Source organism: Onychomys torridus, chromosome 4, assembly GCF_903995425.1.
Source record: "Onychomys torridus chromosome 4, mOncTor1.1, whole genome shotgun sequence".
Taxonomy (NCBI): domain Eukaryota; kingdom Metazoa; phylum Chordata; class Mammalia; order Rodentia; family Cricetidae; genus Onychomys; species Onychomys torridus.
The window spans coordinates 62,696,961-62,716,469 of NC_050446.1; the positions used below are offsets into that span (position 1 = coordinate 62,696,961).

The 19,509-nt window shown below is 39.1% G+C and overlaps 1 protein-coding gene across 1 annotated transcript; it reads right to left on the reverse strand.

The window, feature by feature from the left end:
* Positions 1–17,538: 17,538 nt before the first annotated feature.
* LOC118582773 (olfactory receptor 8J3-like) lies at positions 17,539–18,488 on the reverse strand. The gene has a single exon (XM_036185871.1). It carries the CDS (start codon positions 18,486–18,488, stop codon positions 17,541–17,543), a length of 948 nt encoding a protein of 315 aa, XP_036041764.1. The 3' UTR covers positions 17,539–17,540.
* Between the last annotated feature and the right edge of the window lie 1,021 nt (positions 18,489–19,509).

Genomic DNA, 19,509 nt, shown 5'->3' on the forward strand with positions numbered 1-19,509 from the left:
TCAGAATGTGGCTGGCTTGCTCTGTTTCTTTGAACTTTCAGCTTTCACCCCAATATCTAGCTCCCAGTTTTTTATTATATGACCTTTTAAGATTCATGTTACATTTGGCAACCCAACATTTGTGGCATGAATTCACTAAAAAGCTGCTTGTGGCCTTGCAGACCTCTGGGTCAGGGCAGAGATGCATGCAGTCAGAGTCTCCACCCCACATGGGCCAAAGTCTCTTTGGCTTGTTCTCTCCTGGTGCATTGTGGGCTCTCTCTGGATCCTCATCTCTGACTGCAACTACATTAGGTAGCTGCCTTGAAACCCACTCGGGCTTCTACTGTTCTACAGAGAAGCAGTCAGCCTCATATCTGAATCATCATTGTCAGCAAATTTGGTGAGTCAATTAAGATATCGTAAATGGAGAAATTAGTTAAAAGAATTTTTTCCACATTAAAAAATAGAAAACATTTTTACAATGGAAGGTGTTTGGTCTCCATTTGGTAATACATTAGGCAGTCTGAAAATGGAACAATTAAATGAGTGAATAATTAATGTTAATGAAATAGATGTGATGTCAATTATAAATATTATTTATTTGATCATTTATGTTTTATCATTAAAAAGTTGGTTAATATGAATGCTAAGATAAAAGTTTTAGAAAAAAAAATTTGTTAAAACAGGTAATAGAGATTTTCAGGCCCAGAAAGAAGAATTTAAAGGTGAACCAATCTCAGCATTGCATTATAACCATTACAGAGAAACAGCCTAAGACTTTCAAATAGCCAATCTGAATCTATCCAGTAACCATACAGGAACTGCCAAATGCTCAAGGCTCTGTATGAGCTGATTGGACACCTGTGCAAATGTTAGATTTGAGGAGATTCAGGGAAGCTATGGTCCCATATGGTGTGTATTTTCTGTTTATAAAGCAGATGTTAAACTTGTGGTCAGCTTGTAAGAGAATTATCCCTCAAGACAGAAAGATTTGGTTATATCTGTCCTAGAAGCTGGTCCACAGTTACAATAGAGGACGTGGTGGAAAGATGAGGCTAAGACATTTGAACAATGATGTAGGACTAGAGGTATGGAAATTTCCCAAGATCAACTTTTGGAGAAGACTATTATGCTGATATACAAAAACAATCTTTATATGATAACCACACCCTAATTTTATGACAAATGGCAGCCTTGAATGCTTGAGACAGAATTGAAAAAGTAGGAAAGAAAATTGAGTCATTTACACAAGTTAAACCTTCACTGATTTCTTACAAAGTCTGTCTTGAGCAGTAAATACAATGATACCAAATCCAGAAGCTAAACATATCACAATTGAATCTCTGGCTTTTGAAATGCTAATGCACAATGCAAAGGGATAATTAGGCTGTTAAAGGCAAGATCTGCACCCCTGAAGGAATGGATCTGAGATCCAATGATTATTGAATCTTATGACCATGATGATGCTTGGATAGGAGAGGTGATTTCCAGAGGTTTGAAGAAAAATTGTAATGTCAGGTGTTTTAACTGGAGTAAACAGTTCACCTAAATAGATCTGTAAACAGAGCATTCCTAGAAACAATGTTTTTTTTTTTCAATGAATAATGGCAACAGAGTGCCCCTCCCTTCTAGATTATGCAGAAGGTATGGTAAAGGCAAATATTGGATTAACGAATGTAGATCAACAAGGGACAGACAAGGTAATCCTTTGCCTTTGCCATCCCATCAGGAAACTCCCTGAGGGGCCTCACACAGACCCCACAACAAATTTGGTTCAGCTCTTTCCTGCCATCATAGAAGAAATTCCTTCCCCATATCAATTAAAGAACCTAATTACTATTGTAAAAAACTGTACTGCTCTGGATGATAGAACAGCTTTAGAAAATAAAACAAAATTTTAAGGAGAAAACAAAAATCAAAACTGATAAAGATGAGGTTTGGAAACTTCCCAAAGTTAGGGTTGGGAAGGGTTTTATTTATGTCTTTTTTTCAGAAATGAAAAACAACCATTTTGAGGAATTTAAAGACCTTTGGACAAAGAAGCAGCCAAAGAGGAGCAAACAACCTAGAAATAATTACCAAGAAGAGGAATAATCTGACTTAATTTGACATTTGAAGTCTCTAAAAAGATGATGGGACCCCACAATGATGATTCCATCAGGAGGATAATGATGCCACCAAGCTGATAACACCAACAGAAGATCAGCTTTGGACTACCAACTTCTCAGGACAATTTTGAGGTGGCTAGCTGAGATGAGCCAGCTTCACAGACTATATAAGCAAGGACTTGAGACAAGCCCTGCACTTTCCCATTATGCAGAGACTGGACAATAAATGATACAACTACCTCTTCCAGGACTTGGCAATTAACCCCCAAATTTTCTTTTCTTTTCAGGATCCCCTAAATATTGCTTTACCCCTAATCAGCAGGAAGTAATTTTAAGAGCACAAGACCCACATTCCCAAGTGTGTGATTGGTGGGTTTTTGGTTCTTCAGTGTGTTATGGATAATTGTCACTGTTTAGGGAGTTTAATTACAAAGGAAATTAGATTCAGGGTTCTTTATTTAAAAAAAAAAGAAAAAGAAAAAAGAGATTATAGATAAGAGGCAGATTATTGAATCTACTAAAAAATAGAGATATAGAAATAATAGGATAAAAGCATAGATTATTGAATCTACTCTGGAAAGAAAAAAGGGGAGACTATAAATATTTGATAAAAAGGTAGATTATTGAATCTACTTTTAAAAGGCAACTATTAGTTTTAAATATTTTACAATGGATTTATTTTTTGTATATTATATACAAATTATGCATATTGACACAAATTTGAGATTGATTTTGTTAGAAAATAATGTACATATATTTTTAATCTTGTTCAAGGTATTATACCTATACAGTTCATTTAACAATGTAATGCTAATTGCTAGTCTTTGAAAGTTACAATTACCAACTAATTAAGATATAAAGAAATGAAAGTTAGTAGTTAGTCATCACAATCAAACTTGTAGTTATGTTAGGTATATTTTCAAGATCAAACAGAGATATATCTTAGATATGCAGGTCATGTTCAAACACTTCAGAGATCTACAGAATGTGGCATTTAAGATATTTTAATAATACCCCAACCCCTGGGCACCTGCCATCCTGGGAAGACCTGCCCAATTTGGCCCCAGTTTCTGGCCATAGGCCAGAACCCCCACCCAACCCCACAGGGAAGGTTACCCTTTTCTAAGACTGCAGGCAGACCCTGCAATCTCCACACCCTGGCCCCACACCCATCTACCCAAGACCCCAGCCACTGCCTGAGACTCAGAAACCAGGCCCCAGCTCCCATCCCACCCAGGAACTCCCATCTGGATGAGAAGTGAGTGCCTGGCCTCACACCCAGAGAGGCCTCCACATAGGTCCCAGCCCTGGGCAGCAGCCATTCCAGGGAAGACCTGCCTATCTTGGCCTCAGGTTCTGGCCATAGGGCAGAACCCCCCTTCCCCAATCCCACCAGGAAGGTTCCCCTTCTCTAAGACCCCCAGAGGACCCTACAATCTCCACGCCCTGCCCCCACACCAATCAGCGGGAGACCCCAGCTGGTTCCTGAGCCTTAGAAACCAGCTGCCAACTTCCACCCTGCCCAGGAGCTTCCATCTGGACAAGATAGGGAGACCCCAGCCACTTTCTGAGATTCAGAGACCAGCCCCCAGCTCCCATCCAGCCAGCATTCCCAACTAGACTAGAGCTCCCGTCAGGCCCAGAGCTTCCATCTGGACCAGAGAGAGGCCCCCTAAATCTATCAGCTCTGTCTGGACCAAGTGTGCTAATAACAGCAAGAGTGAATCCTCAAGGAGATGGGCAGACATTAAGGCAGAAGTACAGACAACAAAATAAAGAGCAATACAGCATCACCAGAACATAGCCCTCCTCCAACAGCTAGACCTGAACCTCACAGAATGGAAGAAGCAGAAGAAAACAACCTTATAAATAACATCACAATGAGGCTAGAGACTTAAATAGAAGAAATCAAAAATTGAGTGGAGGAACAGACAAACAAAAAATGGGAAGAACACTATAAAAAAACTAGAGGAAAGGGCAAATAAAGTCGAATAAAACAATAAGTCCCTGAAAGAAAATCATGAAAAGGCAATGAAACACATGAGGGAAACAGCCCAAGACGTGAATAGGGAAATAGAAAAAATGAAGAAAACACTAGCAGAAGGAATGCTGGAAATAGAAAATCTGAGTAAATGAACAGGAACTTCAGATGCAAGTATAAACAACAGAATGCAAGAGATGGAAGAGAGGATCTCTGGTGTTGAAGATACAGTAGAAGAAATGGATTCACCAGTCAAAGAAAACACTAAAACCAACAAAGTCATGACCAAAAAGATACAAGAAGCCTATAGAACATCAAACAGACTAGACCACCCAAAAAAGTACCCTTGACACATAATAATTAAACAACTAAACATACAGAATAAAGAAAGAATATTAAGGGCAGCAAAGGAAAAAAGGCCAAGTGACTTATAAAGGCAAACCCATCAGAATAACACCCGATTTCTCAATGGAGACTTTGAAAGCCAGAAGGAACAGGACAGATGTAATGCAGACACTAAGAGACCATGGATGCCAGCCTAGACTAATATACCCAGCAAAACTTTCAATCATCATAAACGGAGTGAACAAGACATTCCAAGACAAAGCCAGTTTTAAACAATACTTATCCACAAACTGAGCCCTATGGAAAGCACCAGAAGGAAAATTCCAACCTAAGGAAGTCAGATACACTCTCAAAAACACAGGCAATAGATAACACCACAGCAGTAAACCACAAAGAAGAGAAGTACATACACACTACCACCTAAACAAAACAAAACAAAACAAAAACAACAACAAACAAACAAACAAAACAACCAGGAATGAACAATCACTGGTCATTAATATCCCTTAATATCAATGGATTTCATTCACCTATAAAAAGACACAGGCTAACAGAATGGATACAAAAGCAGGACCCTTCTTTATGCTGCATACATGAAACACACCTCAAATTCAAAGACAGACACTACCTAAGAATAAAAGGGAAAATACTTTCCAATCAAATGATCTTAAGAAGCAAGTGGGTATAGCCGTCCTAATATCCAGCAAATAGACTTCAAACTAAAATCAATCAAAAGGGATGATGAAGGACATTACATACTCATCGCAGGAAATATCCACCAAGATGAAGTCTCAATTCTGAACATTTATGCCCCAAACACAAGGGCACCCACATATGTAAAATAAACATTACTAAAGCTTAAATCACATACAAAACCCCACACATTAATAGTGGGAGACTTCAACACCCCACTTTCACCTCTGGACATATCTGCCAAATTGAAACTTAACAGAGAAATAATGGACTTAACTGATGTTATGACTCAAATGGACTTAAACAATATCTACAGAACATTCCATCCGAACAAAAAAGAATATACCTTCTTGTCAGCACCCCATGGAACCCTCTCTAAAATCGACCACATTCTTGGCCAAAAAGCAAATCTCAACTGATACAAAACAATTAGAATAACCTACTGTGTTCTATCAGACCACCAAGGTTTAAAGTTAGATGTCACAACAACAAAAACTACAGACAATCGCAAGGAAACTGAGTAATGCTCATCTGAATCACCAATGGGTTAAGGAAGAAATAAATAAAGAATTAAAGACATCCTAGAGATCAATAAAAATGAATACACTACATACACCAACTTGTGGGACACTATGAAAGCAGTGCTAAGAGGGAAATTCATAGCACTAAATGCCCACATAAAGAAGTTGGAGAAATGTGGTGAGATTTTATTTGTACTAAAATATGATTTTATTTGTATATTAATAAGGTTGCCTTGGGGGTCAGAGCAAGCCAATGCAGGATCTGGGCTGTGGTGGTGCACGCCTTTAATCCCAGCACTTGGGAGGCAGAGCTAGGTGGATCTCTGTTTGTTCAAGGGTACAGCCAGCATGAAGACACACGCCTTTAATCTCAATAAAAACCATAGAAGACCTGGAGGTCTGTACAGACAGGCAGTGATGAGGAGGTCATGTGGTTGGGTTTACAACCAATGCAAAAGCAGAACAGAAGGTCTATAAAAAAGAAAAAAACACACAGAAGTAGGTCTCTGGTGGAGAGGAAAGACAGAGCAGAAGTGAAGGTAATGTCTTCAGCTCTCAGCTGAGAAATCTTACACTAGTGACCTAACATCACACCTAAAAGCTCTAGAACAAGATGAAGCAAAGTCTTCCAGGAAGAATAGATGCCAGGAAATTATCAAATTGAGAGCTGAAATCAATAAAATAGAAACAAAGAGAACAATACAAAAAAATTAATGAAACAAAGAGTTGGTTCTTTGAGAAAATCAACAAAGTAGACAAGCCCTTATCCAAGCTAACCAAAAGACACAGAGAGAGCAACCAAATTAACATAATCAGAAATGAAAAGGGGGACATAACAACAGACAACAAGGAAATCCAGAGAATCATCAGGTCACACTTCAAAAACCTCTACTCCACAAAACTAGAAAATCTAAAAGAAATGGATAATTTTCTGGATAGGTACCACATACCTAAGTTAAATAAAGACCAGATAAACCATTTAAATAGAAATAGTCCAATTACCCCTAAGGAAATAGAATCAGTCATTAAAAGTCTCCCAACTGAAAAATCCTAGGGCCAGATGGTTTCTCTGCAGACTTCTACCAGATCTTCAAAGAACACTTAATATCAATACTCTTTAAATTGTTCCACACAATAGAAGCAGAAGGAATATTACCAAACTCCTTCTATGAGGCTACAATTACTCTGATTCCTAAACCAAACAAAGATGCAACAAAGAGAACTACAGACTGTTCTCCCTCATGAACATTGACCCCAAAATACTCCATAAAATACTGGCAAACAGACTCCAAGGACACATCAAAACTATTATCTACCATGATCAAGAAGGCTTCATCCCAGGGATGCAAGGGTGGTTCTACATACAAAAGTCCGTCAATGTAATACACCATATAAACAAACTCAAAGAAAAAAACTATATGATCATCTCACTAGATACAGAAAAGGCATTTGACAAAATCGAACACCCCTTCATGATAAAGGTCTTGGAGCGATCAGGAACACAGGGAACATACCTAAACATAATAAAGGCAATCTACAGCAAGCCAACAGCCAACATCAAATTAAATGGAGAGAAACTCAAAGCAATACCACTAAAATCAGGAACAAGGCAAGGCTGTCCCCTCTCCCCATACTTATAGAATATAGTACTTGAAGTTCTAGCTACAGCTATAAGACAACATAAGGAGATTAAGGGGATACAAATTGGAAAGAAAGAAGTCAAGCTTTCCATATTTGCAGATGACATGATAGTATACATGAATGACCCCAAAAATTCCACCAAGGAAATGATACAGCTTACAAACACCTAGAGCAACATAGCAGGATACAAGATCAACTCAAAAAAAACCAGTAGCCCTCCTATATACAACAAACAGGCTGAGAAGGAAATCAGAGATACATCACCCTTTACAATAGCCACAAATGATATAAAATATCTTGGGGCAACTCTAACTACGCAAGTGAAGGACCTATATGAAAAGAACTTTAAGTCCCTGTAAAAAGAAATTGAAGAAGATGTCAAAAGATGGAAAGATCTCCCATGCTCATGGATAGGCAGGATCAACATAGTAAAAATGTCAATCTTACCAAAAGCAATCTACAGATTCAATGCAATCCCCATCAAAATACCAACACAATTCTTCACAGGCCTGGAAAGAATAATACTCAACTTCATATGGAAAAACAAAAAACCCAGGATAGCCAAAAGAATCCTGTATAATAAAACAACCTCTGGAGACATCACAATCCCTGACCTCAAGCTCTACTATAGAGCTCCTATAATAAAAACAGCTTGGTACTGGCATAAAAACCAACATGTGGATATATGGAATTGAATTGAAGACCCTGACATTAATCTAAACACTTATGAACATGTAATTTTTGACAAAGAAGACAAAACACTACAATGGAATAAAAGAAAGCATCCTTTAACAAATGCTGCTGACATTACTTGATGTCAACATGTAGAAGGCTACAAATACATCCATATCTGTCACCATGCACAAAACTTAAGTCCAAGGGGATCAAAGACCTCAACATATATCCAGTTACTCTGAACCTGGCAGAAGAGAAAGTAGTCTTGAACACATTGGCATAGGAGATCACTTCCTAAATATAACACTAGTAACACAGACACTGAGAGAAACAATCAATAAATGGGACCTCCTCAAACTGAGAAGCTTTTGCAGAGCAAAGGACATGGTCAACCAGACAAAGTGAAAGCCTACAGAATGGGAAAAAGTCTTCACCAACCCCGCATCTGACAGAGGGCTGATATCCAGAATATATAAAGAACTCCAGAAATTAGACACAAAATCCCCAACAGTCCAATTAAGAAATGTGCTATAGAACTAAACAGAATTCTCAACAGAGGAAGTTCAAACGGCTGAAAGATATTTATGTAATTGCTGAACATCCCTAATTATCTGGGAAATGCAAATCAAAAACGACTCTGACATACCACCTTACACCTGTCAGAGTGGCTAAGATCAAAAACACAGAAGACAGCTTATGCTGGAGAGGATGTGGAGCAAGGGGAACTCTCCTCCAATGCTGGTGGGAATGCAAGCTTGGACAGCCACTTTGGAAATCACTTTGGAAATCAATATGGGGCTTTCTTAGAAAATTGGGAATCCATCTCCCCTAAGTCCCAGCTATACCACTCTTGTGCATATACCCAATGAATGCTCAACCATATCATAAGGGCATTTGCTCAGCTATGTTCATAGCAGCTTTGTTTGTAATAGCAAGGACCTGGAAACAACCTAGATGCCCTTCAACTGAAGAATGGATAAAGAAAATGTGGTATGTATACACACACACACACACACACACACACACACAATGGACTACTACTCTGCAGAGAAAAACAATGTCATCATGAGGTTTGCAGGCAAATGGATGGATCAAGAAAAAAAATCATCCTGAGTGAGGTAACCCAGACCCAGAAATACAAACATGGTATGTACTCACTCATAGGAGGATACTAGATGTAAAACAAAGATGACTAGACTGCTACACAACTCCAGGGAGGCTACCTAGAAAACAGGACCCTAAAAAAGACACAAGAATTACCCAATGACAGAGAAATGGATGAGATATACATGAACAACCTGGACATGAGTTGGGGTAATGAAGGGCAAGGTTTGATGGTAAGAGAGCTTAGGGGGAGCAGGAGATCCCAGCTGGATCAAGAACAGAAAGGGAGAACAAGGAATAACATCATTAATGAAGGCCACATGATAACAGGAAGAAGCAAGGTGCTAGAGAGTTCACCAGAAATCCACAAGGATGCCTCCATTGTAGACTACTGGTAATGTTCGAGAGAAAGCCTGAATTGACCTAGTCTGGTTACCAGATTGCCAAACACCCTCACTGTCATGCTATCGCTCTCATCTAGTGACTGATGGAAGTGGATGCAGAGATCCATGGCCGGGCCCCAGGTGGAGCTCCAGGAGTCCAATTGGTGGGAAAGAGGAGGGATTGTATGAGCAAGAATTGTTGAGACCATGATTAGAAAAAGCACAGGGACAAATAGCCAAACTAATGGAAACACATGAACTGTGAACCCAAAGCTGAGGAGACCCCAAGTGGATCAGGCCCTGTGGATAAGTGAGATAGTTGAATAGCTTGAATTGTTTGGGAGGCACCCAGGCAGTGGGACCAGGACCTGTCCTTAGTGCATGAGTGCTGGCTGTTTGGAACCTGGGGCCTATGCAGGGACACTTTGCTCAGCCTGGGAGGAGGGGACTGGAACTGCCTGGACTGAATCTACCAGGTTGAGCTGAATCCCCAGGGGAGTCTTTGCCCGGGAGGAGATAGGAATGGGGGGTGTTCTGGGGGGAAGGCAGGGATGGGGCAGGGGGAGCACAGGGGGAACCCATGGCTGATATGTAAAATTAAATTAAATCATAAAATTAAAAAAATGGAGAAAATGTTATTTTCTTGTACTTTAGCTGAATTGGAATGCTCAGATTTGCTGTCATGGGATTGCTGAGTCCTGGCAGTGACGTTTTATACTTTCTGTTATTGTGTTCTTGCACTGGCTTTTAGGTATGTGGATTTGGGATAGTCATGAGTCTAGGTGATGAGTCTTTGTATTTGCCTTTGTTAGGTGGTTGTTTTGTTCCTTGTTTTCTGTTTCCTCTCTGGTAGTTTGGTCTAAATGACTAAGTGTTTTGGTGACTTGTGAGTCTTCAGGTTCAGTAGGGTGTCTCTGCTGGGGTTTTTGTGGCTTTGTGTCCCTTGATCTGACTAGGCTTCTGGTCCTCTTGTGTCTGTAGATCAGGCCACCTCCTATAAAGCCTGAGTCTGCTTGGGTAGAGTACCTAGGACCATCATGGCCTATGTTGGATCTGTTGGGTTCTTTCTTCAGACTGATATGTACTGTATGGAGGCCTATGGCATCTGTCTTCCAACTGATGTAGACTGTGTCTGGGCCTATGGGGTCTCCTGGAGTTCTGGGGAAGGGCTTGCCAGAGGGAGAATGATGAGGCAGAAGGGGCTAAGCAGTGGTGTGGGCTAGGGAGCAGAATCCAGGGGGTGGCTGCAGTTCAGTTGCCAGATGGGTTACTAACCCATTTGTCAACCTGTGAGGGCTGCAGCTGAGCAGTGGGAATCTTCTGTCGTTGGGGCCAGGGCCCAGCAGTGGTGCTGGTGCTGAGATAGGAGGGCCTGGTCAAGAGCGTCACTCACCAGTTGAAGGTGGTAGGTGGTCTGTGCCTCACTGGGGCTGAGGGCAGAGCCCTGTATCAGCAGGGTCAAGGATGAGCTGGGAAGGCATAGACCTGGGGAAGGGTTGCCTTCAGGACAGAATCTAGGAAGTGATGCAGCTCTGTTGGTAGGTCAGTCACTCACCCTTTCTAGCAGGTGTAATCTGTGACTCAGTGGTAGAAGTCTGCTTGTATTGAGATGGAAGCCCATCAGCAGCAGGGCCAGAGGAGAGCTGGGATGGTGTTGTCCTGGGGAAGAGACAAAATCTAAGGAAGGATACAGTTCAGCTGGCTGGTGGGGCACTTACTCATTCTGGCTTGTGTTGCCTGGGCTTACTTGGTGGGAGTCAACTGGGGTTGAAGCCCCAGGCATCTCTTAACTCACTCAAGTTAGCAGTTAAGATCACCTATCAAAATGTTAATTTGCTTGAGAAGTATTCATCACAATGTTAATTTGTATGGAAAATAAAGCATGATGATATGATTATAGATATTTTGGGATTAGGAGGCTCTTATGCATAATTTTGCTTTGGTCAAATAATCACAAAAGAAAGGGAATGAAATTAGATATGTATCAGACATTTTACAATAAATATAAAGCTTACAATCATCAATTTGCTGTCTAGAAGTAGATAAATGCTAAAGCGTATATTCACCCTCTGGGAGTTGAGAGATAAAAGGGAATAGATCATACAATGTAGTTCCCACAAGAAATACAAAGATAGCAAAGAATATAAATAAAAATAATACCTACAATGCTTATACTTCCAGACTATAGCCAAAGTCCCTCTGATCCAGGAATCCCAATTGGTGTGGTGACTACTTAAACATTTTAACTCCAGATCAAAAAAAGTGATCAAATACTCATCTAATAGTTTTGTTTTTTTTCAGGATTCCTTTGATTTCTGAAATCCATCTGAAGGTATTTTCTTTGCCACCTCAGTTCATTTTTAGTCTCACTTTGCATTATGTTTGTATAATGTACATGAACATATTTGGGATTAACTATAAACTTTCTGACTTTTTGCCATAAGTATCTTTGTGAATACATGACACTTTCTGACTACAGGAAGACAACTTTGGTTAAGTGAATTTTCACTCTGATTCACTATTTAAAAATTCATACAAAATGCTTTATCTTAAAAACAGTTATAAAAATAACTCTATACAACAATATTAATTTGAAGTGAACATTGTTATATTGGTGTTTGGATAAAAATTAAAACTGTTTTTGATGTATGTGCCTAGGGTGAGGTATGGGAAAGGAGGGAGCTATTTTTGGGGAGGGTCTACTCCATTTGGCTTTTCACATATCAAATATCTGCATGTACTAAACACTTCTTTAACTATTTATCTTCTGAAAATAATGCTTTTTGTTACACACTTTATCATTGCATATAAAATAAAACTTCAGTTAAGATAAGCAAATAATTTTAAAAAAGATAAAATAAATGCATGCTTAAATCTTAACAGTTTGGTGAATGAATAACATGTTGCAAAAACAACAGACATAACTGTCTATAAGAGTTGCTCAGAGTGGTCCAGAGGGTACCTGAACTGGTCTACTCTGGTGACCAGCCTAGCAAATAACCTAGCTGTCATCAGAGCCTTTGTCCAGTGACAGATAGAGGCAGATACAGAGATCCATGGCCAGGCACCAGGCTAAGCTCCAGGAATCCAATTGATGAGAGAGAGGAAAGATACTGCAGGCGAGGGATGTTGAGATCATGATGGGAGGATATGCAGAGATGACCAGCCACACTAGTGGAAGCCAATGAACTGTGGACTGGTGGCTGTGGAGCCCCCATGGGACTGGACTAGGCCCTCTGGATATGGAATATGGTTGTTGGGCTGGAACTGTTTGGGGGGGGGGTAATCCAGGCAGGGGGATCGGAATCTGTCCCTGGTCTATGGGCAGGCTTCTGGAATCTGGTGCCTGTGGTGTGACACCTTACATAGCCTTGGTGCAGTGGGAAGGGGTTTGGACTTGCCTAGGCTCAGTGTGCTGGGCTTTCCTGTCTCCCCATGGGAGACTTCGATTTGGGGTATGTGGGGATGCCGGTGGTTTGGGAAAGAGGGCTGGGGGGTGGGAGAAGGGAGGAGGGAGTATCTTTGGATAGTATGTGGAGTGACTAGAAAATTTCTCAATAAAGAAAAGTTAAAAATTGGAAAAAAAATTCTCAGTTCCTAGATGTTTCTGGAAGGCCTAAGCCTTGATAGCCTCTAATAAATTATTCTCCCAGACCTCCAGTGTCTGTGCTGTGACTTTCTCTTGTTTATTTGTCAATTATGACATTTTCACACTAGGATTAAACCCAGGATTTTGTGTTTGTGAAGCAATAACTCTACCAGTAAACTATAATTCAAGACCTTTTGTTGTCCTTGGAGTATATTATATTCTATGTTTTAAATGCAAATTTTCATAATTTGTCAATTACCTATATTGTTTCCTAATTTAGGTATATAAGGGTGAAATGAAACAATAAATAACATAAATAAATCTAGTTGCTTCTGAAATTTTATGTCCTGACCATTCAACAACATCTTTGAAGAACGTGATTTTTTTTTTACTTATCTTATTTTTTAATGGAATAAAATACAATAAGATAAAACAAAAAAACATCACTTCAAAGTTGGACAAAGCAGACCAACAGAAGGAAAAGAGCCCCAAGAGTAGTCACAGGAATCAAAGACTCACTCAGTTACAGATTCAGGATTCCCATAAAAATACAATAACGAAAGCTACAGTATATATGCAGAGAACCTGGGACAGACTCCCGTTGGTCCCATGCTTACTGCTTCTTCTCTGTAAGTTCATATTAACTTGGCTCAGTAGACTTAGAGGGGCTTGTTCTCCTTGTGTCCTCCATGCCCTCTGGCTTTTACATTCATTCTGCCTTCTCTTCCATGGGGCTTCCAGAGCTCAGAGGAGAGAGAATTGAGGGAGACACCCTATTTAGAACTGTGTATTCCAAGGTTTCCCTCTTTATGTAATGTCTGGATGTGGATCTCTTGGTTCCATCTATGGTCAGAGTAAGCCTCTTTGATGATGGCTGACAAAGGAAATGATCTATGAATATAGCAAAATATCATTAGAAAATCACTTTATTGTTTCTTTTTTAGGCCAGTAGCATTCAGTTTTTTATTAGCTCTCTGTGTTATCTAGTTTCTGATTCTTAGGGGCCCAAGCAGTATAGAACATGGGTCTCATCTCATGGATGAGGTTTTAAGTTGATTCAGACATTGGTTGGATATTTCCACAAGCTTTGTGCCACCATTACCATAACATGTTTTGCAGGCAAGACAGATTGTAGATGAAAGATTTTGTGCCTGGGTTGGTGCTTACATTTCTCTTTTGGTAGCCCAAGGAGTATCTTTACTTAAAAAAAAGATACTAGAATAGAGAGTGGTTGTTCTATGTAGGCACCAATTCTCCCACTCCATGTTCAATGAGTTATGTGGGTTTTGCATTCAACAATTGGGACTTGCTCTCAGGTTGTGGACAGCAATCTATTGTCTTGGCAACAACATGGATTGTTTGGGATTTCCATGAGACCTTTTGGTTCAATTAAATTGGATATAACTGGAAGTTTTGTTTGTTGACATGATATGGCTAGTTGGGACTCTGTATCCCTCATTATTTGGAGACTTCACTAGAATTGCCTTAATGTATTTTATGAATGTTCTACTGCAATAGCTTTCTGTCTTAGAGTTTTATTGCTGTGAAGAGACACCATGACCATGGCAACTCCTACAAAGGAAAATATTTAATTGGGACTGGCTTACAATTTCAGATGTTTAGTCCATTATCATCATGATGGGAAGCATGGTGACATTCAGGCAGACTGGAGAGGTAGCTGAAAGTTCTACATCTAGATCTACAGGCAGCAGGAAGAGAATCAGTCTTATAGGCATGGCTTGAGATTTTGAGACCTCAAAGCCCACCATCAGTGACATGTCCTCCAAAAAGGCCATACCTCCCAATAGTGACATTCCTTATGAGCCTATTTGGTCATAATCATTCAAATTATAAAATTCTACTCCCTGGTTCCCATAGGTTTATAGCTATATTATATCATAATGTAAACTCCATTTAGTCCAATTTCAGAAGTCCTCATAGTCTATCATAGTTTCAACATTGTTTAAAAGCTCAAAGTCTCTTCTGAGATTCATGCAATCTCTTAACTGTAATCGCTTGTAAAATCAAAATGAAAAAGCACAACATATGCTTCTAATATACAATGGCACAGGATATACATTACCTTTTTAAAGGGGGAGGAAAAGGTGCATAGTGAGGAAATACTGGACTAAAGCAAGACCAAAAAACAACTAAGCAAACTCCTAACTCTGGATCTCTGTGTCTGATGTCAAACTGCTCTTCAAATCTCTAAGTCCTTTAAGCTTTGTTGACTGCAACACATTTCTTTCTCTTGAGCTAGTTAGCAGCTCTCCTTGGCAGGTATCCCATAGCTCTGACATCTCCAACATCTTGGCATCTCCAAGGCAAAACAGACTTCACCTTTATGGCTTCACACAATGCTGTCTCTACACCTCCATTCAGGGACACCCTTGACACCTGCCCAGACTCAGTGGTTTTCCTTCATCAGGGCAGAGAGTCCATAAACCCTTTCTTTTATTCTTGATTCTAATGCTTGAACCACGTGACTGAAACTGCCAATTTCTGCTACTTGCTGGACATGGAACATGCCCTTTTGATCCATTATATCTTCATCAGCTTTCTGTTTTTTTATCATTTCTTTTACTACCTAAGTTTGCCTATCCTAGAACTCTCTATGTAGACCAGGCTGTCCTCAAACTCTGAAACCCATGTGACTTTCCTATTGCTGGGATTAAAGGCGTGTGCCACTATACCTGGTTCTAAGCTTTTCTTTAATTTCTTTTTCACAAGCTGGAGGCTTAGCTGGGTGGGGTCTGGATATGAGGTCACCACTCCATTTAATCCATCCAACATCAGGCTTTCCTTCAATCTGTTTATTTCCTTGAACACATAATTTAGCAATATTCCCCTTTCTAGTGCCCCATTTCTCCTTGAAATGGCCATTTTGTATTTTCACTTGCTCAGCTTGCTCCTTTTCATTATAGATCTTCATAAGAGTGTACACTAATAACCAAATGACAGGGTCAATACTAGGCTGTTTAGAATTTTCTTCTGCCAATGATATTAATCTAAAATTCTTCAATTTAGCCTTAGTTAGATTTTTCCAAAATATCTAAAGAATTAAAAAAAAAACTACATAACAAAAAAAGATACAATTAAAAAAAAATGGAGTTTAGACCTAAACAGAGAATTTTCAATAGAGAAAACTCAAATGCCTGAGAAACACTTAAAGAAATGTTCAACATCCTTAGCCATCAGGGAAATGCAAATTAAAACTATGTTGAGATTCCATCTTATACCTGTCATAATGAATAAGATCAATAACACAAGTAAGAGTTCATCCTAGAAAGCTTGTTTAATAAGAGAAACATTCCTCCACTTCTGGTTGTACTGCAAATATGTACAGTCACTAAAGAAATCAATATGGAATTTCCTCAGAAAGTTGGGAATCAATCTACCTCAAGATTTGGCTATATCACTCTTGGGCATATACCAAAAGATGCTCCATTCTATCATAAGGGCATTTGCTCAACTGTGTTCATTGCTGTTAAAAAATAATGGTATCATGTAATTTGTAGACAAATGGATGAAATTAGAGAAAAAAAATCATCCTACATGAGGTAACATAGTCCTAGAAATATAATATGGAATATTTTCCTGTACATAGATATTAATTGTTAAATAAATGATAACTGAACTACAATACTTAGACCCAGAAAGGTTATATATAGAGGAAGGGGCTAGGAAAGAAACAGACATCTTTTTGGGAGAGGGAAATGTAATAGACTTTATAAGTGGGCTGGTGGCAGGACCACAGAAAGGGGAAAGTCAGGTGGAGAGAATATGAAATTGAGGAAGAGAATGTGTAGAGAGACTGCTAAGTTGAAGGGAACTTGAGAGGTAGCATAAAAACTGTGGTAGTTTGAGTGAAAATGGCCCCATAGACACATAAGGAATGTCACTATTAGAAAGTGTGGCCTTGTTGGAGGAAGTGTGTCACTGGGAGTTGGCTCTGTGATCTCAGAAGCTCAAGCCATGCCTAGTATGTCCGATTCTCTTCCTGCTGCCTGGAGATCCAAATGTAGAACATTCAGTTACCCCTCTATCACCATGTCTGCATGCCACCATGCATCCCCACCATGACAATAATGGGCTAAACCTCTGAAAAGTAAGCCAGCTCCAGTTAAATGTTTTCCTTTATAAAAGTTATCATGTTTCTGGCTTTTCTTCACAGCAATAAAACCCTTAGACAGAAATTGCTATGATCAGCCAAATCATGTTTTTGTTTGGAAGAATGTAGACTTTGGGACTTTGGGAAAGGAAGGCAGTGAAATGATTTAAACAGGGCTTAATGGACTGTACTAGTAGGAACGTGGAAGACAGGGTAGTTCTGAGGGTGATTTGAACTGTAGGGGCCTGACTCAAAAGGATTCAGAAGAGAAGACTTTTAATATATGGCCTAGAGACTGTTTTTGTGATATTTTGTCAAAGAAGATGGCAGCATTTTGCCCTTGTCTGAAGAACGTGATTTTTTTAAAGGGGAATTCAAAATCATTAAGTAAAAATGCAGTTACAAATTCATATAAAACTGAATCGTTGGCATGGGTTTTTCAGAAATTCTTTCAAGGCACACTTTACATCTTTGTTCCTAAAGCTGTAGATGACAGGGTTCAGCATTGGTATCACTAAGGTGTAGAACACAGAAGCCATCTTGTCAGTGTCTAAGGAATGGTTGGTCCGTGGTTGCAGATACATGAAAAGAAGTGTACCATAGAACACAGTGACAGCCACCATGTGGGAAGCACAGGTGGAGAAGGCTTTCTTCCTTCCTTCAGAAGAACGAATCCTCAAAATTGCAAGGATGATATTGAAATAGGATATAAGAACAATAGTCATAGAGAAAAACAAGTTTGTCCCAGAGAAGAAAAATACTACAGTTTCTGGAAGGTAGGTGTCAGAACAGGACAGTGCTAACAGAGGGACATTATCACAGTAAAAGTGGTTGATTACATTGGAAGAGCAATAAGATACAGAGAACACACAAGGTGTCACAACAATGGCTGTGAAAAAGCTAAAGAAGTATGTGAAGGAGACCAGCAGAACGCAGACCCTTTGAGACACTACAACCATGTAGAGCAGGGGGTTGCAGATGGCCACATAGCGGTCATAGGCCATTACAGCCAGCATGAAGATCTCTGCTACAATGAAAACCAAGAATCCTCCAAGCTGAGTGTCACATTCATAGTATAAGGTGGTTTTCTTACTGACTAAAAAGTTGACCAACATTTTAGGTGCAATGACAGTGGAGTTGCCAAAGTTGATGACAGCCAGGTGTCTGAGGAAGAAGTACATGGGCGTTTGAAGTCTTGAGTCTATGGTGGTGAGGGTGATGATGCCCAGGTTTCCTGCTGCAGTCAGCATGTAGATGACCAGGAAGACAAAGAAAAGTGGTACCTGCAATTCTGGACGGTCAGATACTCCCATGAGTATGAACTCAATGACATGAGTCTGATTCCCAGGAGCCATTTAAATTATTGTATTCATCTTTCAAGGTGAAAAAGAATGTTAGCCGATTATCGTTTTTCTGCCTTACATAATAAATTGTTAAATATCTCATTCACAGTTATTTCATTTAGAATGAAAAGCCTTTAAGCATGTTAAATTACAGTTACTTTTTCCTCAATTGTGCATAAATACAAGAAATATTAAAGACTTCTGTGTCTTCAAAGAGTCTTAGATAACTGTTTTTAACATTGATTTTATTATATAAATCATAGCATCATAATTTATCTGAAGAATGTGCATGCGATTATGTACACACACAAGCACAACACACACACACACACACACACACACACACAATCCTATTTCAGGAATAAAAGCAAGCAACCTGTGAGGAGCTGAGGCAAAGTAACTTTGGATTATCTGGTTATTAGCTTTTCATTCATCTTACTTTTCTGACTCAATTTCTTGCACACAAATGTACTCATTGATATTCCTCCATCTTAGTGTCTTACTACAAACCTCAATCCTCAATTCTTATTCATAATTCATTTCTTCTGCCAATTCCATCCAGTCCTGCTATGTTGTTCTGACTTCTAGTTTTAAAAATTCTGTTATTTCTTTCTTGTGGACCTTTCTGGAAATTTCATTATAGCTTAATCACATTCTCTTTACATTGTTTTTAAGCATCTTAACATATTTTAATTTACCATTATCCGTGTTATCAAGACTGATAATCACTATATATCTCATTCTATCTGATAACTCACAACTATCCCTCCAACTACCTTCTGTATGCTTGTTTACTGGCATGTGAAATCATGCTTGGTTCTATTATTTAGTTTCTGTTAAATTTTGATTGCCTTGATTTAGAATGGTAGAATATTGAATAGAAAAGTTTCCTTATATTTGTAAAACACATAATTTTTCTATGAAATTATGCTAAGGATTTGCAATAAATATCATACTATTGTATGGGCTCATGATTGATTAGTTATTGTTTAGTTTTTTTGTACATTTTAAAAATAATTGGTTCTTTATATTT